The sequence below is a fragment of the Apium graveolens genome, chromosome 7 (assembly GCF_009905375.1).
Source record: "Apium graveolens cultivar Ventura chromosome 7, ASM990537v1, whole genome shotgun sequence".
Taxonomy (NCBI): Eukaryota; Viridiplantae; Streptophyta; class Magnoliopsida; order Apiales; family Apiaceae; genus Apium; species Apium graveolens.
The window spans coordinates 72,898,399-72,919,457 of record NC_133653.1 but is presented as its reverse complement, the minus strand read 5'-3'; the positions used below and the strand labels follow the sequence as shown (position 1 = coordinate 72,919,457).

Genomic DNA, 21,059 nt, shown 5'->3' with positions numbered 1-21,059 from the left:
CCTTTGAAAATGAAAAAAAGCCGAGAGATTGATGAAGAAATGAGATAGCTTTTTGTTTTTTGGTGAAAATGAAATGTTTTGGCTTGGTTGGTTGTTTTTTGATTTGTTTTGTTTTGTTTTCTTACCTTTTACCATGGTAACTTTTGTGTGGTTCTAAATCAACCAACAACACACTTGCTTTGGTCATGCTTATGTCGCCATGTGATGTCACCCTCCCACCTTTGTCCTCTTCTCATTGGTTTGATGACATCATCCCCATTAATGTCTTTAATTAGCTTCTAATTACTTGGCTAATGACCGCTGATCTGTTATACGGTTCGCTTAACTTTCGTTTTCGTTTATCGTTTGAGGTATCATACCCGGGATCTTATTACTTGGGTTCCCTTAACCTTTCTCAATACATTATATTCCTTTTATGATACTCTCTTACAATCCTTGAATTTAAATCCTTTTTATCCTGTTACCTTATACTCAATTCTTTCGATATCTGGTGGAGTTTCGGGAAAAATCAAAGTGTTCGAATTTAGATTCTGACGATCTTTACATACACTTATATCCCATATAAAGTACTAATAAGATCTCAGAATAACAATAGAAGAACCCCTACATAGTGTGGCATGAGAAGTTTTCTTATTCAGCAAAATCACTATTCATAACGGTTTCAAAAATTCCAAAATTTGGGGTTATTACACAGTTGAAAAATCTACCAAAGCCAAAGAGGGGAGTGTGAAGGAGGGTCAGTTAGGTGAGGGAAGGGGTGAACATCAAAGAAACCCCAAGGATAAGGTTGGAGAGTTGAGTGAATCCCAGCCTAGCCACACTGCAGTTTCCCAACAAACTGCAGTGCTTAAAAAGGACAAAAGCTCACTTCTAGCCGCATCCTCCCAAATGGATGTGGCTATTGAACAAAGCTCTCAGCCAAGAGCACAAGCCAAAAGGGTTAGGGACACAAGCTCACCCCAAACTTACACAAGAAAGAAGAAATCCAAAACAATTGGGGATGCACAGGGCACACACACAGTGCAAACTGGTGCTAAAGACACAGTCCCTGCACTTTCTCAAATTCAGATTGATGTGGCTCCAATAAATGTGGAGTCACAGCCAAAATCTCTTATAATAGAAGCCTCTGAAACACCATACTCACCAACAAACTCTCTGGAAGTGGATATGATAAACACTTCAATTCCTGATTCCCCTTCTTTAACTCTGTTGGGGAAGCCAAAATCTAGTGCAAGTGAGCATCATCTTTTAGATGATTTGTTGGCTCACTTGCCAATTCTTTCAGATACTATTGTGACATCTGTGCCTCAAATAACTTCAATCAACACAGAGTCAACAATAGTTTCTCTTCCCACCTCATTCATTTCTACTCTCTCGATGGATATTACTCATCCATCGAGTAGTGATTGTATCCCGACGGAAAAGCTTAACAGCAGTTATCCGTCGGATAGCTTTACCACTCACCCGATGGATATCACTTATCCGTCGAGTGTCTCTGCACATCTTCAAACTTCAATTATTTCTAGTGTAGAAGATTTAGTGGTAATACAGTCACTCTTAGGACTGAGAGAGGAGAGTACATTGAGTGAGAGCCTGGGTTGCTCCTAGGCAAAAGGAGAGGAAAAGAGTGAATCTCAGCAATCCATTTATTCAGGATTGGCAAAAGTGAGTGAGAGGAGTCCCACCTTAGTAGGTGAATGTGAGGGTGTGAGGGTGGGGAGCCAGGGTGAGACCCTGATGTAACAAAAGAGAGATTATGAGAGAAAGGCAGGTACATGAGAAATAAGGATGGATTCAGCCATTGCTAGTGAGTCAATGATTGTGGATGATGCTGAAAAGGGAAGACAATTTCAGCAATATTACAAAGCTGAAATTGATAGCATTTCCTTGGATGCTGACACTTTTACTCATCCTGTGTCAGCCTATCAATTGTTGGCTGCTCAGGGCAATGTGGAGGCAGAACAGACCTTGAATCTAGTACACACCTCAGAATCTCTTCAAAGAGATAAAGCTGCTGTCAATAAGATGCCTTCTCAAGCTGATGAGCCATCTGAAGAATTTGGAGTAAATTCTAATGATGATGACTCTGTTTCTTTGGATGGAAGAATGAACTTAGGGGGAGATGAAGGCCCAAGTTCTGTTTTAAATTTACCTGGATGGGCACGGACAAAGGAATTTACACCAGGACAATTTTATGTGTCTTTGGTCAAGCAAGTGATGGCTATTCAAAAGGACCTTCAGGAAACTTCAGATGCTGGTACCAAGGCTATTCTTCAAGCTCACCTAGACTCTCTACATCTCATGAAGATCCATCACTTAAGACAGAATATGAGTGTGGATGAACTAAAAAGAGATATAGTTGACTTGAAGACATACAATTCTGAGAAGCTGGATTCAGTAATGCCATATGATACCATGCAAGATCTACTACTAAGATTGAGGAGAAAATCAGATTTTGAAAAGAAGCTAGCCAAGCTGGAAAACAGAGTTCAAGTTATTGAGAATTCAGTGGCTGTCCTTCTTCAAAATCAACAGACTTAGACAAATCTTCTCATGCAACTGGCTAAAGGACAAGGCCTAACTTCTCAACTTGATGATAATAAAAAGGGGGATAGAGAATCAAGTAAGGGGGAGAAAGGACCAACTGAGGGGGAGAAACTTCAAGTACAAATCAGCAAAGTAATTGTACCTTCAATTACAGTCTCCAAGCCAACAGTTGCAGATGGTATAGATCTAATTAAACAATTCTTAAACCAAGGACAAATTATCCAAAATCATCTTGGAAGAACCCTATGGACACTGTGTATGAGACACCCAAGCCTGATGAAAAGAAGCTTCTGTCAAGATCTATTGTCTTCTATAAAGATCCAGCTGATTCAGCTTCAAAAAGGAGAATTACTAAGATATTCAGAAATGGCAATGAAATTTGTGTGGTGGCTGGACATCCACAATTTGCTCAAGCAAAGAAAGAAGAAAAAGCCAGATTAAAGCAGGAAAAGAGGCAAGCTGCTCTAGATGCAAAGAAGTCTAAACAAAAGAAAGAACAGATTGCTATCTTGGCCAAGCTTCAGGCTGTGAATTCTTCTCAACAAATTCCCTCTCAACCATCTGAAGCTGCTGAATCAAAGAAGAAGATTGAAGAACAGAAGAAATCCCCAAGAAAGAAAGAATTGGCTAGAAGAACAAAAAGGAAATTGGATGTTGTTGACAAGGAATTGGAAGATCAATTTCCTAAGGAATCCACTCAAGCTACAACTCAAGCATCAAAGCCCTCTGTGGTATTTGAAGACATAAGGGTGGTGGATCCCTACAAGAACATACATGGTGAACCTATTGTGCCAAAGGATGAGCTAATAGAGTGGGATAAAATACCAATTCCTGACTTCAACTTACCAATCCTTAGTAAGCCAAAAAGGACAAAGTCAAGGGCAATCAAGAAAGTGAAGTTGTCACCTCTCAAATCTAAGTCAGTAGTTAAAGCTCAACCCAAGGTCAACAGGGGAGACTACTTGTACTTGTGTGACATCAAAGAATTTTCAGATCTAAATCTTTATCTGGATGAACTGGATGAAGTAAGGGCAATTGATGCATACAGAAACCTACCTGAAAGGTTGGTGTTCAAGTATAAAGGAGGAAGGGAGATTCAGTGGCCACTTCACAAGATTCTTCAAGAAAGCCAAGCTGTGCTGATTAAAGTCTATTCATCCTTCAAGAAAAACTTTGGGTTCAATGTAACTGCAAGAAGACTAGTATTGAAGAAGATTGAAGAGCTGAGGAGTGTTAGAGCTAAAGATGCACTCCCAAAGACTCTAATCATCCCATACACAGGGAGAAGAGTGCATCTAAGGCCCTATTGGCTGATGGAATTCATGGATGACAAGGGTGTAAGAAGATTCTTCAGATTAGAAGACCAATTGAGTATCTCTAGCAATGAGACTCTCTTGGAAATGCAAGAAAATCTAGATCTCTCAGAATCTGATGAACTAGAATTCCACAGGCAGCTCCGGAATCAAATTGAAGAAAATAACTGAAAGCTTGGAAGAAGATCCAGACCTTCAAGGAACTAGAAAAATCTGCTCAGGCTAGAGGAGCATCTTGAATTGACTGTGAGCCAAACCTTGCACATTTTAATTAATTGAAGCACTTTCAGTTTTATCTACTTATCTTTAAAAATATATGTTCAGGATGTTTTGTTATCATCAAGTATCTCTTAATTTATGGTTACAATTCCGGTAGACATAAATTGGGGGAGATTGTTGTGCATATGTTGTGTACTTGATGATTTCATAAACAAAACATCTAAGTAGATTTTACTTAGTGAAATGATGTAGCACTCGACAGATAAGAATTATAGTCCCGACGGATAACTCATTATAGTCCCGACGGATAATTAACTTATTATCCATCGAGTGAGTAGCTTGTGTAATAATAAGTTTGTAGCACAGTTATGTATGCACCTTTGTATAGAATCTGTAGTAGCATATAAGTCATGTTGACTTTAACTAGATATGCAGAATAGGTTGATTAATTGTACATAAACGATGTCTTGTAATTCTGCATAAGTGAAATAGAGTCAAGTGCCAAAATAGCTACCGACGGATGATTAACAAAGCCATTGACGGATGATCAAATGACTATGAACGGATATTTAATATAGCAGTCGACGGATGATCAATTAAATCATTAACGGATGTTCTGAAAGTCGACGGATGATCATATGAAGAATTCAAACAGCAGTTGAACAGTGAAAGCTGACACACAGCCGTCGAGATGTATACAAACATATTGTGGAAGCCCATTAACTGGGTAATAGAGGACGAAAAGCAGCAAAGCTTAAGACTGTTAGATTTTATATTTGTTCAGTCTTTTTGACTTTGTAATCTTGGTATTATATAAACCAAGAGAGTAGCAAATAGAAAAATAACTGAGATAGCTGAGAAACACAAAAACAGAGAAATCTTAGTAAGCAGAATCTTTAGCATTTCCTGTATTCTCAGTAGTTCCATTTGTAAGCAGCTGTGAGCATTTCTGCACACAGAGTCCTCTCGATATATTATATATATATCTCTGGTGGAATTGTTTAAATCCACCAGAAAGTTTTTAAAGACTCTTATTTTTAATTACTTATGTTTTGATTCAATTAAGTTCACATTCCGCATTGTGCTAATCAAAACAAATATATTTATAATCGAGTTGAACATTTTTATTTCGAGAAAAAGGTTCAAGAATTCCATTCAACCCCCCTTCTGTAATTCTTGCTATATTGTTAAGGGACTAACACATTCATTCCACTACATCCTTGGTCTCTTTGTGCTTTATGATGTTACCACCCAAAACTTTGTCTTCATCAGGCTTTGGAAGAGGAAAATCCACTTCTTTTAGTTGAGAAAAGCTTAGAGGGTTCTTTGTAGAGTCCTTGTTGAGTCTAGTGGTTGGCTTGAGTACCATAGGCTGCAGGTTTCTTAAAAAAGTTTCTCCAACCTTATTCCTCCTTACTGGCTTGTGCTCCATAATGATTGACTCAACTTTTGTGCTATGTGTTGATGGAGGAATTTGGGAGCAACAAAGTTCGAGGTTCGCAGCCGGAAACAAGATCTGTGATGGCGGTTCTCCGTCGAAAACGTGAACAGTAATCGGTGGATCCGATGAATAGTATTCGTCGGAAAAGATGAACAGTGTTTGGTGGTGGTGATTATTGGGGGCTGAGATTGCTTAGGGTTAGTGGTGGCTCTTTTGCGCTCTCGTTCTGACCCCTTAAAATTTGCCTACGTACCCCTATTTATAGGGGATCAAGCTCACATAGTTCTTGGGGAACACGAAACCTAATGGGCTTAGATTTCTTATCCCGAGGCCCAGTAGGAAACCCACTGGAAACCATCTTCTACTAGCTTTAAGAATGTCCGCTGATGAGGCCCAACCACAAAGGCCCAAGGCTCATGCGCAGCTTCGAGACTTCACGGATAAGGCATCTCCCTGGCCAAGGATAACCCTCCGCTACCAGCTGTTTCTCTAGTCCGTGGACGCAGGTATAGCCGTGGTTCACCCTAAATGTTGGATGCATCCTTGTCCCCCAATAAGGAGCCCCTACCAGATTGCAGGACAGGTGATCTCAAGCTTTTGGGTGCAAAGTGCAGGATACTCTAAAGTCTCCCAACGAGGATACCCGTTGATTACAGAGACAGAGCTCCCAAAGCACACACCATATTTCACCCCACATCCCCAATGAGGACACCCATTGACTACAGGAGGAGGCCTTCAGTCCAGGCATACCCCGGCAGGTTTCTGACCACGGACACCGCCTTTCCTGTAGATATGCTACAGGAAGGAGTTCTTCAATAGAGTACCTGCATCAAATAGGTTAGTAATAATAATCTCCATCTTCCTTGAATCTTCCAAAGAGTTCGTCCAAGTAGCATGTCAAAGGTGCATTTATGTGCCAAGTAGAAGTTAAGGGCGCGCCCAAACATCCCTGCATGTTGGCGCCGCCCGGTGTCATCAGCCTCTGATCTCTTCCTTTGTCATTCTTCATCATAGGGCGCGCCTTAAATTACTCACCATTAGGGTTTGCCCTATTTCTATCCAAGTAAAGCCAAGGTATGAATCTGTCAAAGTAATCATGTTTGAGTAATCCGTCCAAAAGAGCCTTTCTCACTTAGGGCGCGCCCTAAGGCTCACCATGAGACAGAATTCAATCAAGGAATTCCTTACTCACTCTTCAGTAATTGGACGTGCCTCCCCATTATATTTGAGGGCGCGCCTTTAAGGCATGATAACCACAACTGTTAATTAACTATTCAATCAATGGGGCGCGTTCTTAGGGTGTGCCTTCTTTTTTATGGAAAATCCATCTTATCTTTTCCTAGATTTTAGGTGTTTCTCCTTCGATTTTGCCTATTTTATCAATCTCAACCTGAATATTGTTTATACCAATTTTTGGACATAACAACTACCCCCCAAATTCGATATGCTATTGAAAATGGGATTGGAATTTTTCTTCACCTTTATCAAAATCTGTATAAACAAATCTTCCAATACTTTTTATAGGGCGCGCCCTGAACAGGGCGTGCCTTCCAATTTTTTTCTTAAAGTTTCAATGATTTCATAATAATCAAATAAGGCGCGCCTTCGACAGAGCGCGTCCAAGAAGTTCAAACGGTTTAGAAGTAGTTCCCCTTATTATTAGGGATTCGCAATTGATGTGACTGATTTGACAGCTGTCATTTTCAACTATAAATACCAGTCACCCCTTTTACTTTTTACTTTTACTCCCTCTCCTACTTTACCCTTTTCCAAAACTTACCATACCGGCGAAAAGAAGCTTTGCCCGGAATCAGCTTTCTCCGCTGCCATTTCTCAAATCTGTTCCAGCCAACTTCTTCTCCATTCAAAAAGGTAAAAACAACTTTTTGCATCTCTGAATTTCGTCAAGTAAATCACATTGCATGTCTCATTAACTTTTCATCTCCCATTCCTGTTCTTGAGGATGTGCATAAAATGATGTATGTATCTGTGTATATATATGTATAATTCCGACTTTTTGCTGTTTTAGATCCAAATTTATTAGGTCTAACTTTTAATTTTATGTTTCTAGGAAGCCCAACCGTTTATCCTTAAAACTAAAAATATATATATATATATATATATCTTATAATAAGGCGCGCCTTTTCATTCATACAGGGCGCGTCCTTGTTTATTTTCAGCGACGCCATTGTTATTTAACATTCATATTATATAGCAGTCTTCATAGAGTCTATAATTGATAGGACGCGCCTTCTTAGTGTATGTCCTATCTTGGAAAGGAGCTAACATAGATCATAGGGAATACCATTCCCTTAATTCTACCCCTACTTTTTTTGTTTCCTTCGTACTTTCGTATCTCATTCTTTTGAATTAGGCGTGCCCTCAACATTTATTTTGGTTTTCTTGACAGCTGGAAGACAAGGGCGCGTCCTCTCCTTTTAACCCTTTCAAGGATTTCCTTATAAATTTGGGAATCTATTCACCTCCAAACAACTATTTCGATCCTCAGCCTCCAAAAGCTCACCATACCCCCGAATTTCTGAATCGGGTTGCGCGCCTTGTTCAAGATTCCAAAAAGGTATCTCGATGGCAAACTCTTCGGGCAGTTCTTCCACGGTCAACATTCCCTTATCTCGTAGACATGGAAAGCAGAAACTGGTTCAAAAGGATAGATCCCCAGCCCCAACTAATACAGAACTGGACAATGATGACTGGTTCGAGAGTTTGAATGCCGACAAGTATAAAGGTGTTGAGAGGGGTGTCAATGTAGGTGCCAGACCTTCCAAAGTTTCCTACAGGGCTGTTTCTCCAAGCCTATCCCCTCAACAAACACAGGGCGCGCCTATTTCTCGTACTTCTGAGGGCGCGCCTGAAGAAAATATACCGCCTTGTGATGAAGTAAATTTCTTTGATGAGGATTCTTTCCAGTTCTCTACCTCTCCCGAGCCTTCTCCAATCCCCTTCCAACACTGGGAAGTTTCTGATAGTGAATTAGACTTTGATTGGGATTAATTTGAGCCATGCAATGAAGCTGTGAAGAAACGTTTCAGGAAGGAGCATGGGAAGTTTTTCTGTGTGGGCCTGTCCCCAGCCTGTTCAGATGAGCAACTGGGATGACTCATGGAATTTTATGATATGGAGGGCATATAGACGCACCCTTTAAGCATGATGCGGCCCCATATCTTCAATTATAGGAGGAACTTTAATATCCCTAGAATGGTAACCAGCCCAAAGCTGGTATCTTTGGGTATAGGCGCGCCCTTACACCCCTATCTTAGGGAAGTGATAGAACTTTACGACGTGGCTCCACTCCAACTTTCTCCCAACAACTACAAGTTTATTCTGGCCCTGTTCATTCTCTATACAGACCTGGGCTTCCCTCAACCATCCATGGCTGAAGTTGCTTATTTTTTTAACCTGAGAAAATCTGACCATGGGTACTACTACCTGGTTGTAGACAAGCAACATAACAAGAAGGGTTTCTCCTCTGGCAAGCTTAGCCATGAAAAAGGCTGGAAGGAAAACTTCTTTTATTTGTATGACGTTCCCAGAATAAGGATAAGATTTAACAAGTCACCAAGTAAGGGCGTGCCCTTTCTTTCTTTCCTTGCATTATTTCTATGTTATTTGCTCCTTTTCACACCTTTATACTTTTTTTAGAGAGACCAGTGGCCAAACCACTTAAGGGCGAGCCCAAAAAATAAGCTGAAGCCCTTCTCAGAGTGGCTGCTGACAGGTGGAACCTAAAGACCTTAGTCACCCGGACTAATCTGATGCGAGTCGGAATCCTTTCTGACCAAGTAGGGACAAAGTGTAAATATGTAAAGTTTAGGAAAGGCGCCCATGTTTCCCGTATAATCGACCTAGATAGTGAGGAAGAGGCTGAAGAAGAAGAAGAAGCAGATGACAGCTCTTTTCAAGGCCAAGATCCTTCAGGTTCAACAATTGTAGAGTCTAAAGGCGCGCCCTCCTACAATTGGCGCGTCCTAACTCCTTTTCTGTTAGCTTTTGTATTAGCATACTGGATATAAATTTCTGTTTATGTAGTTAATCTTTCCGCCTCTCAGGGCGCGCCCTTTTACTCTAGGCGTAGCATTTTATACATGTTTATCAATGTTATCTTTATCAATTGATTTTATTTATTGCTCTGTTCAACATACTTAACTGCCACACTCAATTAACATATTCTATGTTTTATGCAGAAATGGCCCCTCCAAGAATTCCCAAGTCTTTTGGGGCGCGCCCTGGTGACAAATCCAAGCCTAAGCCGAAGAAAGATGCTCCTGCAGCACAGGCATCCGTCCCCAATCCAATTCCTATTCCTCAAACAACTCCTGTCTTGAAAAGGCCCGTGATCGATCTTATAGATAAACAAGGCGCACCTAAGAGGCATAGAGCAGAGGGTGCGCCTTCTGGCTCTTCTGCTGCCTTGAACGCTCTTGGCCCCATGGGTTCCCTTCACATTTCGGATGAAGAAGTGGAACAGTGGCAAGCCATGGATTTGGGAGATGCTGCTCATGCTTCTATAAAGGCATATTTCCAATTGTTCATCCACTCCACCCGAGTGGTGGACAAGCTACATGAAGAGGGGGCGCGCCTAGAGAGGCTGCAGGGTGACAACAACATTCTGAGAAACACCCTCAAGGACAAGGACTTTTTGCTTGCTAAGGATATCAAGGCCAAGGATTCTGAATTCTCCTTTCTCAAGGATGTGGTGACCAATCTCACTTCTCAGCTAGAGATTGCCAACAAAAAGGCTACCTCTCTCCATACTGAGATTGGTGCAGCCAACTTGAGGATTGAGTATCTGGAGGAGCAGCAGAAACTGGGATGGCCTGATGAGAAGAGGGAAATGACTGATGAGGTATTTGCCAATGGTTTCCACTTCTACAGGGTTGGTTTTGTGGCCAATGACCCTGATTCTACTTTTGAGAAGTTTGGGGAAGAGACCGTTGCTGAGATGGTGGAATTTAAAAAGGAGCATGCTGCTGAAATCAAGGCAAGGAGGATAGAACTTGGGTCGGAGGAGGAAGAAGGTGAGGGCGCGCCGCAAGAGGAAACCCCCAAGGGCGCGCCTGAAGCTGATCCCACTGTTCCTCTTCAAACCATTCCTCCAACAGACCAGTCTCAAGGCGCGCCTTGATTTATGTCTTTCCTTTATTTGTCCTTAAGTTTTACATACTTCTGAGGAGCCAGCCCTCTTTTGATGCTGTGCAAAGTTGTACGACCTATTTTTCTGCTACTTTTTTACTTTACATCATGACATTTCGTATGACTTAATATGATTTTATCTTTCTCAGTATGCATAAAAATTTGTTAAGGCACTCTGAACTTCTCTTGGTTACTTATAAAAACATGACTCATATTTCCACGATGGCGCGCCCTTATATCATAAATCTAGTCAGTTCATTATGACTTATGTTGCTACAGGGCGTGCCCTTCTATATCAGAACTTATTTATTTAGCATATTTGTGGGTGTTTTCTTTTTACGTGATCTCGAAGTTGTTATCATATCATTAAGATCTGACGTCCCTTTTATCATAGCGTTTAGATATGAGGGCGCGCCATATTTCTCGAAGTTGCAAATAACACGTACTTTTTCTTATCAGTTAATGCCTTTGCGATATTTTACTTACTTATCAGTCCAAGGGTGCGCCTTAATTTGGGGAGCTTTTGCCTTAGCTTATTTTGTTGGCCATGTACATTTATTCCTTTCATCTTTGTGTACTATGTTTATCTTGATTATGAAGCAGAAGTTATTATATAGGGTGCGCCTCAACATAGGGCGGGCCTCTGATGTTTTTCAAATGAAAAATTTTATGTCAAGCAAATAAAGTAATTTGAAGTAACTTTTCCCTTTTATTGATAATGGGCTCTAGTGTATAAATTACACCAGTCCCATGGCTACTATGCTCTATGGGGAAATTATTTGAAAATTTTTCTTCCTTCTACTAGTTCCAAGGTTCGCAGTCACATGTACTACCCCCCTAGGCTAGGAGGAATTTATTTGCTACTAGCCTATTACATAAGAATCAAATAAGAAAATAAGGTGGACATAACCACACCCTACTGATAATACCTCCGTAAATGTTCCGCATTCCACGCTCGAGGAATAAGTTTACCATCCAGATCTTCTAGGCGATAGGTTCCCTTCCAGAGTATAGCTTTAACCTTGTACGGTTCTTCCCAATTAGCTCCAAGCACCCCGTGCTGAGCTATCTTAGTGTTAGGCATAACCTTTCGCAACACAAGATCTCCCACCTTGAACGGTACGGATTTTACCTTTTTATTGAAATACCTTGCGATTCTCTGCTGATACGCAGCAAGCTTTAATTGAGAGTTCGTTCGGGCTTCGTCTAACAGATCCAAGTGAAGTCTCTGGTTAACTTCTGCATCTTCCTCAACAAACACGTCTCTCCGGAGGGATCCAGCTCCCACTTCCACGGGAACCATGGCCTCATACCCATAAGTCAGCCAAAAAGGGGGTTTCTCCTGTGGTCGATCTAGGGGTCGTATTGTAAGACCAAAGGACCATGGGCATCTCCTCTAGCCAATCTCCTTTTTTTCTCTTCTAACTTTGCCTTCAAGGTATGTTTTATGATTTTGTTTATGGCTTCCGTCTGACCATTACTCTGCGGATGATAAACCGCGGCGAAGTCCTTTTTAATTTTCAAGTCCTCACAAAGCTTCCTTAACTCTTTACTATCAAATTGCTTCCCATTGTCTGAGATGAGTTTGTAGGGGATACCGAACCTGCATACTATGGAATTGAACACAAAATCCCTTATCTTCTTTGCCGTGATCGTGGCTAGTGGCATAGCCTCTGCCCATTTGGTAAAGTAGTCCACAGCCACCACAGCATACTTCACACCCCCCTTTGCTTTGGGCAACTCTCCAATGAGATCAATTCCCCACATGGCAAAAGGCCAGGGACTTGCCAATGAGGTAATGGTGAATGCCGGGGCGTTGGAATAGTTGGCGAATCGCTGGCAACGATCACAAGCCCGAACAAAATTGAAGGCATCTTCTCTCATAGTTGGCTAGTAGTATCCTTGTCTGAGTACTTTTAATGCCAACGAACCACCCCCCGAGTGATTGCCACAAATTCCTTCGTGTACCTCTCTGAGAATATAGTTTCCCTCTTCCATATCCACACAACGTAACAGTGGCTGATTAAATCCTCTCTTGTATAATATCCCGTCATATTCTATATACTTTGCAGCCTGGTACCGAAGGCGTCGAGCCTGTAATTTGTCTTCTGGTACAGCTCCTGTCTGTATATAGTTATAAATGGGTTTCATCCAGCTTTCTTATGGGACTTCTTGCGTCTGAAGCACTTCTACCTCTGGAACACTTGGGATTTCCTGGATTCCCAACAGGATTTGTCCAAGTTGAACGCTGTCCATCTGTGAACCCATCTTGGCCAAAGCATCCGCATTACTATTTTCTTCTCGCGGAACGCTTTCTAGCCTGGCATTTGAAATTTTTTTCAGTAGGCGTTGCGCACATCTCATATATAACTCCGTTCACGGTCCCCGGGCTTGGAAACCTCCGTTGACCTGGTTCACAACTAATTCAGAATCGCTTCGAACTATTAGATTCACGGCCCCTACCTCCAGAGCTAATTTCAGATCATTGATCAAGGCTTCATACTCAACATCATTGTTAGTAGCATAAAACTTGAAATGGATAGCACTCATCAAACGGTGCCCCTCCGGAGTGGTCAAAATAATCCTGGCACCTGATCCATTGTTGTTCACGGCCCCATCAACATGTAATATCCACCAAGGGTGTGGGAGTTCCTGCCTCTTCTCATCCTGAGAACTTCCTTGCGAGGTCGGTTCCGCCAACACTATGGCCTTGTCATCAACTTTTGCATCGAACTCAAGTATGAAATCAGTCAGCACTTGTCCCTTGATTTCCGTGCGAGGACAATATTCCAAATCGAATTGTCCTAGCTCCACTGCCTATTTTAACATTCTCCCTGATGATTTGGGTTTATGTAGAATATGCCGAAGCGGATAAGCGGTGCGAACTTCTATTCGGTGAGCCTGAAAGTATGGTCTTAGCTTTCGTGCCGCAAGAATAAGAGCGTACACTAGTTTTTCCATGTTGGTATACCTGGTTTCCGCATCCAACAACCTTTTTCTCACGTAGTATACGGGCCACTGGTGGCTTACTTCTTCCTTTACCAATACCGCGCTGATGGAGTATTTAGATACTGCCAAGTAAAGAATCAACGTTTCTCCGTCTTCTGGCTTGACCAACATCGGAGGATTTCCCAACTGCTCTTTGATTTTCAGAAAAGCTTCTTCACACTTGGGAATCCACAGAAAATCCTTTCCCCTTCCTCTGATTGCCTTGATTCCTTGCACCTATCTGATGACTTTGAGACAAATCGATTTAGGGCCGCAATCCTTCCTGTCAGGCTCTGTACTTGTTTGACGCTGGTGGGAGATTTCATGTCTAGTAGAGCTTTGATTTTTGCCGGGTTGGCCTCAATCCCCCGATGGTTGACCATAAATCCCAAGAATTTCCCTGACTCCACACCGAACACACACTTATGCGGGTTTAGCTTCTTCTTATATTTTCTCAGGATATGGAACATTTCGGCTAAGTCGGCGATGTGATCTTCCGCCCTTTTAAACTTTACGAGCATATCATCCATATATACTTCCATCGTCTTCCCAATCTGCTTTTTGAACATTTTGTTTACCAATCTTTGATAAGTGGCACCGGAGTTGATCAGACCAAATGGCATTCCGATATAACAATAGAGCCCTCTATCAGTAATAAAAGAGGTGTGCTCCTGGTCAGGCTCATACATAAGGATTTGGTTATACCCGGAGTATGCGTCCATGAAGCTGAGCAAGGCATGTCCTGCCATGGCGTCGACCAACTGATCAATTCTTGGTAGGGAAAAACTATCTTTTGGGCACGCCTTATTCAGATCGGTGAAATCCACGCATGTTCTCCATTTGCCGTTGGGCTTTTTTACCAACACTGGGTTTGTTAGCCACTCTGGGTAGAAGGATTTTCGAATTAGCCCGACGTCCACGAGTCTCTCTACTTCTTCTGCTAGGGCTATAGCTCTATCTCCGCTTACGGCCCTGCACTTTTGTCGAACCCCTTTATGCTTGGGGTCGATATTCAATCGGTGGCACATTATCTCTGGATCGATTCCTACCATATCAGAATGACTCCATGCAAATACATCAAGGTTCGCCAAGAGAAATATTGAAAGACCTTCCTTCAACTTTTGTGCCAACTGAGATCCTATTCTCAACACTTTACTCAAATCTTTTTCATCGACAGAGATTTCAATTGTATCTTCTACTGGCCCCATCTTCTCCGTCAGTATTGGTATCCGGGGATCTAGGTCAGGCGAATCATGGATTTCATTGTCTTGTAGAGAAGGCGCATCCCCTTTGGGAGGAGCGTCGACTTCTTTAGAAGGCGCGCCTTGCATAGCAGGTCTATCTCACTTTCTTCCTGTTCGAGGCTTTGCAAGACATCGAATCTCCCTTCTAACCGTTCCCCATTGAAATCCGTTTGGACTATGGTTTCCATTGCATCCTCTTCTTCCAACATCTCAATTCTGATTATGTCTTCCAAGTACAACGTTGTTGGGGGCATCCCGGAGGGATGCTCATCTTCTTGCTCAATATAATAGGGGACTCGGATTTCCTCGATTGATTGCTCAATGCTCTTTTCTAGATCTACGTCTGAAGTATCTTCGACGTGGGAGTCTTTTCTAAAGCCTCTCATAGCTTGCATGTAGCATTCCCGAGAGTCATACTGAGAACCCTTTATACTTCCCACCCCATTTGGCGTTGAAAATTTGATGGTCAGGTGGTGGATTGAAGTGATAACTCTCATCTCCCGCGGAAAAGGTCGTCCCAACAACACGTTGTGGGACGATTCCTGATTCAGGACCTTAAATTCAAGCATCTTTGTTACCGACAACGGGCTTTCCCCCAAAGTACATGGCAGCCGAATTGATCCCATGACTCTAACTCCTGCGCCTGAAAAGCCATAGACCCACGAGTCTTCCCTCGATATATCCTGATCAGGTAGTCCCATCTTCTTGAAGGTGCTGTAGTAGAGGATATTTGCCGAGCTTCCATTATCCACGAAGGCTCTATGGACATTTTTGGTTCTGATATGGATGGAAATAACCAGCGCATCATTGCGGGGATGATGTACCCATCGGGCATCAGCTTCTCTAAAGGTGATATCCATGGACTCGCCCTTAAATACTTTGGGCGGCTGAGTTTCCACCCTATGAATGTCTGTGAGAGGCCTGAACCGGGCCTCCCTAGCGTATCTTGCCAAGGCTCGGTTACTACATTCCATCCCGGGATCTCCCCCGTAGATTGTTCGGATACTGCCATCCCTGACAAACTTATTTTCCTCCAGGGTATCATTGTTCGACCCGCGCGGGGCTCGTCTTTCTTCTTCTTTTGCTCTGTCATCCTTGTGCTTCCTTACTCCCTTGACTACCCACTCACCAAGGTATCCTTCCTTGATAAGTGCTTCGATTTCATCTTTTAAATGTCTGCACTCATGCGTGTTATGTCCAGATGACTCATGGTATTCGCAATACTTTTTCTTGTCTTTTCTTTGCCATGATGATAAAGCTTCAGGTTTTCTAAATAGCCCTTTGTTTTTGTTTACTTCGAAGATATGCTTGATAGATGCGACCAAGGGCGTGTACCGGCTTGTTCTGTAATCATAGTTTGAGGGAGGACTCCATCCCCTCCTCGTGCTCGCGGTATTTACCTAGTCTGGGCTTCGACTACTTCTTCTGTACCTTGGGCTTGGAGACCTATCCCTCTTCCTTCCTTTATTTCTCTGACTTGACAGTGAAGTCGGTTGCACTTCTGCCAGAGATTGTTCTATGGCTTTAAACGATTCTACCAAAGCAAAGACATTTGCTAGAGTAGCCAGGTCTTTCCCATGCAAGTGCTTCCAAAAGTCTGAGCCAACCCTTAATCCCGCGATCAAGAAGCTTTTCAGGGCTTCGTCTGATGCTCCCCTCACGCTAGTAGATTCAGCGTTGAACCTCTTGAAGTACGATGTCAAGCTTTCATTTTCCATTTGCCTAACATTGACAAGAGTTGTAACATAGGGCGCGTATCTCACCGCGGCTTGGAACTTGGTTAAGAACATAGTTTTCATCTGATCCCATGAGGTGATCACTCCTGGCCCGAGCTTTTGAAACCACTGTTGGGCACTTTCTCTGAAGGTTGCTTCCAAGAGACGTCATCGAGCCAAGTCCGGGACTTGGTACACATCCATCTCTATATTAAAACGACCCAGGAATTCCATCGGATCTGAGTTTCCGTGGAAACGGAGATCGCTAGTAGTGTTGCGATACCCGGCCGGCAACTGTGCCTCTCTTACTGCCACCGAGAATGGGGAAGGGATTTCAGCTGTAGCGGTCACCCTGCCTTCCAGGTGGTTAAGTAGCCTTTTTAGATCTCCCACATTGAAAGTTCCCACGCCTAGAATGGTCTGCATTTGAGGCTGCGGACCTTGGGGTTGTAATGGAGGTACCTCCACTTGATTCCCCCCGGGAGGGGCTTGCTGCCGGTTCGTGTTCTGGGCGTCTTCGGGTATCACAAATACTTCAGGATTTCATCCTTGATTTCTCCCTTGATTCTCTTCTTGACCATGGCCGCGGCCCCGAGCCGTACCGCGATCATAGTTTTCTACATTTCTGTGATCATCATGTTCCGCATAGTCATAACTATCTGCTCGGTTATTCCAGCGGGAATCAAGGTGACCGCGGTAATTGTCGCGATGGTATCCCTCTAAGTATCTGCCTCGGCCTCCACCTCTTCCTCTCCATTGAGGCCTTCTTCACCGATTGTTTCCATTCCCATGCCCATATCGATCCAGCGATCTGCGGGGAGGAGCTCTCTCATGATCGCGGTGCCGCTCCCAATTTTCCTGGAAATTCAGGGGCACACGCGTTGGATCGCGGTGTCGCTCCCGATTTTCCTGGGAATTCAGGGGCACACGCGTTGTATCATGGGGCGTCACATCTCCACGATCAGCTTCTTTCTGCCATTCAAGTAACACCATTCTTAAATCATCATCGCCCAAGCGGATCCCCAAACGATCTTTCAAAGCTGCGAAGCCCCGTTGCTGATTCTCAGGCATCGACTCTGCCTGTCGGCGTTCCTCGAGACTACGTCCAGACCGGTGCGGATGGGTGTCTCCCCGGGTATCTGTACGCAGAATTTCCCGACCATCAGCATCTTCTTCCACTAGCTCGATGATTGGGGACGTGTCATTGGAATAGTCCAGGCACCGCGGGGTTATCGGTACACGCCCTCCTTTGGTGCGGTCATGGCCGGCTGAGGCATCCATATCAGTCATGGGTGCTTTTCCAGGTGCATGAGTCGCACGGTTGCGGCGAAGACCCCTCCTGGCTTTGCGCCGCTCCACAGTGCTCAACCTTGAATCGAAACCATTCAAAGCATAGCCCATGCGATACAGTTGTTCCAACAAGTCGGCGTTGCTGATGAGCACAGGCGGCTGTCCCCCAATGTCCGGCGTGGGATGATCAGTCATTGGCGGAACGTAGGGTTCATATTCATAGCCGTGATCAGAATCTTCTTCAGAACTTCCATCGTAAAAAAATCCATCACGATATTGAGACATCTTTCCTCCCAGATGCAAATCTTGTTCGAGCCCCTCCTTCTAGCGCCAATTTGTTGACGGAGGAACTTGGGAGCAACAAAGTTCGAGGTTCGCAGCCGGAAACAAGATTTGTGATGGCGGTTCTCCGTCGAAAATGTGAACAGTAATCGGTGGATCCGATGAATAGTATTCATCGGAAAAGATGAACAGTGTTTAGTGGTGGTGATTATTGGGGGCTGAGATTGCTTAGGGTTAGTGGTGGCTCCTTTGCACTCTCGCTTCTGACCCCTTACAATTTGCTTACGTACCCCTATTTATAGGGGATCAAGCCCACGTAGTTTTTGGGGAATAAGAAACCTAATGGGATAAGATTTCTTATCCCGAGGCCCAGTAGGAAACCCATTGGAAACCATCTTCTACTAGCTTTAGAAATGTCTGCCGATGAGGCCCAACCGCAAAGGTCCAAGGCTCATCCGCGACTTCGAGACTTCACGGATAAGGCATCTCCCTGGCCAAGGATAACCCTCCGCTACCAGCTGTTTCTCTAATCTATGGACGCAGGTATAGCCGTGGTTCATCCCAAATGTTGGACGCATCCTTGTCCCCCGATAAGGAGCTCCTACCAGATTGCAGGACAAGTGATCCCAAGCTTTTGGGTGCAAAGTGCAGGATACTCCAAAGTCTCCCAACGAGAACACCCGTTGACTACAGAGACAGAGCTCCCAAAGCACACACCAGATTTCACCCCACATCCCCAATGAGGACACCCATTGACTACAGGAGGAGGCCTTCAGTCCAGCCATACCCCTGGAGGTCTCTGACCACGGACACCGCCTTTCCTGTAGATATGCTACAGGAAGGAGTTCTTCAATAGAGTACCTGCATCAAATAGGTTAGTAATAATAATCTCCATCTTCCTTGAATCTTCCAAAGAGTTCGTCCAAGTAGCATGTCAATGGTGCATTTGTGTTCCAAGTAGAAGTTAAGGGCGCGCCCAAACATCCCTGCATGTTGGCGCCGCCCTATGTCATCAGCCTCTGATCTCTTCCTTTGTCATTCTTCATCATAAGGCGCGGCTTAAATTACTCACCATTAGGGCTTGCCCTATTTCTATCCAAGTAAAGCCAAGGTATGAGTCTGTCAAAGTAATCATATTTGAGTAATCCGTCCAAAAGAGCCTTTCTCACTTAGGGCGCGCCCTAAGGCTCGCCATGGGACAGAATTCAATCAAGGAATTCCTTACTCACTCTTCAGTAATTGGACGCGCCTCCCCATTATATTTGAGGGCGCGCCTTTAAGGAATGATAACCACAACTGTCAATTAACTATTCAATCAATGGGGCGCGTTCTTAGGGCGTGCCTTCTATTTTATGGAAAGTCCATTTTATCTTTTCCTAGATTTTAGGCGTTTCTCCTTCGATTTTGCCTATTTTATCAATCTCAACCTGAATATTGTTTATACCAATTTTTGGGCATAACACTATGTTTCACAGACAGAGATTTTGTAGTTGTAGAGCCAAACACTTGTTGCATCCTTTCATCAATTCTTCTCCTTTGCTCTTTCACCTTCATCTCAGCTGCTGCTAGCTGGATTAGATCAATTCCATCAAGCTTTCCTTTGATTTGAAGTGTTGGAGAAGTAGTGATGGCAGGAACTAGCACTTTGGATATTTGAATGTGTGTAGATGGCTCCCCTTCCCTTTCTCCTTTATTCTCCCCCTTTTTGTTATCATCAAGGAGAGGGGCTAAGCCCTGTGCTTTAGCCAGTTGCACTAGAAGACTAGTCTGAGACTGTTGATTGTGAAGGATGGTGACCATAGAGTTTTCAATAACTTGAACTTTTTCCTCCAATTTGGCCATCTTCTTTTCAGCATCTGATTCTCTTCTCTGTCTCAGTAACAGTTCCTGCATGGTACCAAAGGGTATGATTGAATCCAGCTTCTCAGTATAGTAGGACTTCAAGTCAGCTATATCCTGAAAGAGATATGTCCTAAGTCCAATCATGTATGAGGATTTAGGAATAACTTTTATGTAATCTGTTTTGATTTCATTGATATTAATAAAAGACTTGTTTTGTTTTTATTGCGGGCTCTATCTATTTAATTGTTTAAATAAGATATACCACAGTTTAGAGTAAAGCTTTTTATGGATTGTGCTGAGATCATAATAATGAGACCTAAAAGATGATAACTCTAAACTTAAATAGTTCCTGGTCGTAGGATTACTAACTGGTAATTAATAATCCACAAAGATCGGTACATACTATGCTTGCTTCATTATGAAGGATGTCTGTTCTCATAGACATTTGTGTGGTGACACTATAACTAGTATGTAGGTGCTTATTATAGAATAAGTTCACTGAACATGACTCACACAGCTGAACAACTGATGGAGTTCACTCATGTGTCAGCAGTTGTTCACATAGTGATAGTTGTACAAGTATCCTTAGACTTGACGTCATCATAGTCATCTTGTGTACACTGAACTATGCTTTGGTTTAGTTCTTAGTCTCAAGGGAAAATTATAAAGGCTCTACTGGGTATAGGAATTTGTACACGAAGATAGTGTATGATCAATAAAGGATCTACCCCTTCCAGTGTAGGAAGAGAATGTTCAATGCTGATCCACTTATGTTAGTTCAGGATTCTCTGGCCAGAGTGAATGAAATTAGAAAGGAGTTTCTAATTTACATTAAATAGAACTAAGCATAGTGAATGGGAAAGCAAGTGATTAAATAAGATATGCTTGACACAAGTTCCATGCCTTGTATTTAATCGTGACATTGCAGGGTAGAAGGAATTAATTGTACGGTAACTACTCACTGAATAGGTTCTTGGTATTCTAAGCAGTGAATTCGTATTATCCGGATAGTCGTGATATGCTGAGA

General features: G+C 43.0%; 3 protein-coding genes across 3 annotated transcripts; all 3 read right to left on the bottom strand.

Annotated features, from left to right (window-relative positions):
- Positions 1–11,587: 11,587 nt before the first annotated feature.
- On the bottom strand, positions 11,588–11,974 carry LOC141673745 (uncharacterized). The gene has a single exon (XM_074480486.1). It carries the CDS (start codon positions 11,972–11,974, stop codon positions 11,588–11,590), a length of 387 nt encoding a protein of 128 aa, XP_074336587.1.
- A 587-nt stretch (positions 11,975–12,561) lies between these two features.
- Positions 12,562–13,035, bottom strand: LOC141673743 (uncharacterized). The gene is made up of 2 exons (XM_074480485.1): positions 12,865–13,035; positions 12,562–12,795 (listed from the first exon to the last, which is right to left on the bottom strand). The coding sequence occupies exons 1-2, from the start codon at positions 13,033–13,035 to the stop codon at positions 12,562–12,564; spliced, it is 405 nt and encodes a 134-aa protein (XP_074336586.1).
- A 12-nt stretch (positions 13,036–13,047) lies between these two features.
- LOC141673742 (uncharacterized) lies at positions 13,048–14,867 on the bottom strand. The gene is made up of 3 exons (XM_074480484.1): positions 13,839–14,867; positions 13,643–13,723; positions 13,048–13,488 (listed from the first exon to the last, which is right to left on the bottom strand). Exons 1-3 carry the CDS (start codon positions 14,865–14,867, stop codon positions 13,048–13,050), a joined length of 1,551 nt encoding a protein of 516 aa, XP_074336585.1.
- Positions 14,868–21,059: the final 6,192 nt, after the last annotated feature.

Coding starts and splice junctions, on each gene's coding strand:
- LOC141673743 (XM_074480485.1), bottom strand. CDS start 13,035: ATGAGATGTGCGCAACGCCTACTGAAAAAAATTTCAAATGCCAGGCTA. Junction 12,796..12,864: donor AAATCCCAAGTGTTCCAGAG/GTAGAAGTGCTT, acceptor AACTATATACAG/ACAGGAGCTGTACCAGAAGA.
- LOC141673745 (XM_074480486.1), bottom strand. CDS start 11,974: ATGGTTCCCGTGGAAGTGGGAGCTGGATCCCTCCGGAGAGACGTGTTT.
- LOC141673742 (XM_074480484.1), bottom strand. CDS start 14,867: ATGGGGCCAGTAGAAGATACAATTGAAATCTCTGTCGATGAAAAAGAT. Junction 13,724..13,838: donor TTTTCTGTGGATTCCCAAGT/GTGAAGAAGCTT, acceptor ATACTCCATCAG/CGCGGTATTGGTAAAGGAAG. Junction 13,489..13,642: donor TTGTTGGATGCGGAAACCAG/GTATACCAACAT, acceptor ATGTTAAAATAG/GCAGTGGAGCTAGGACAATT.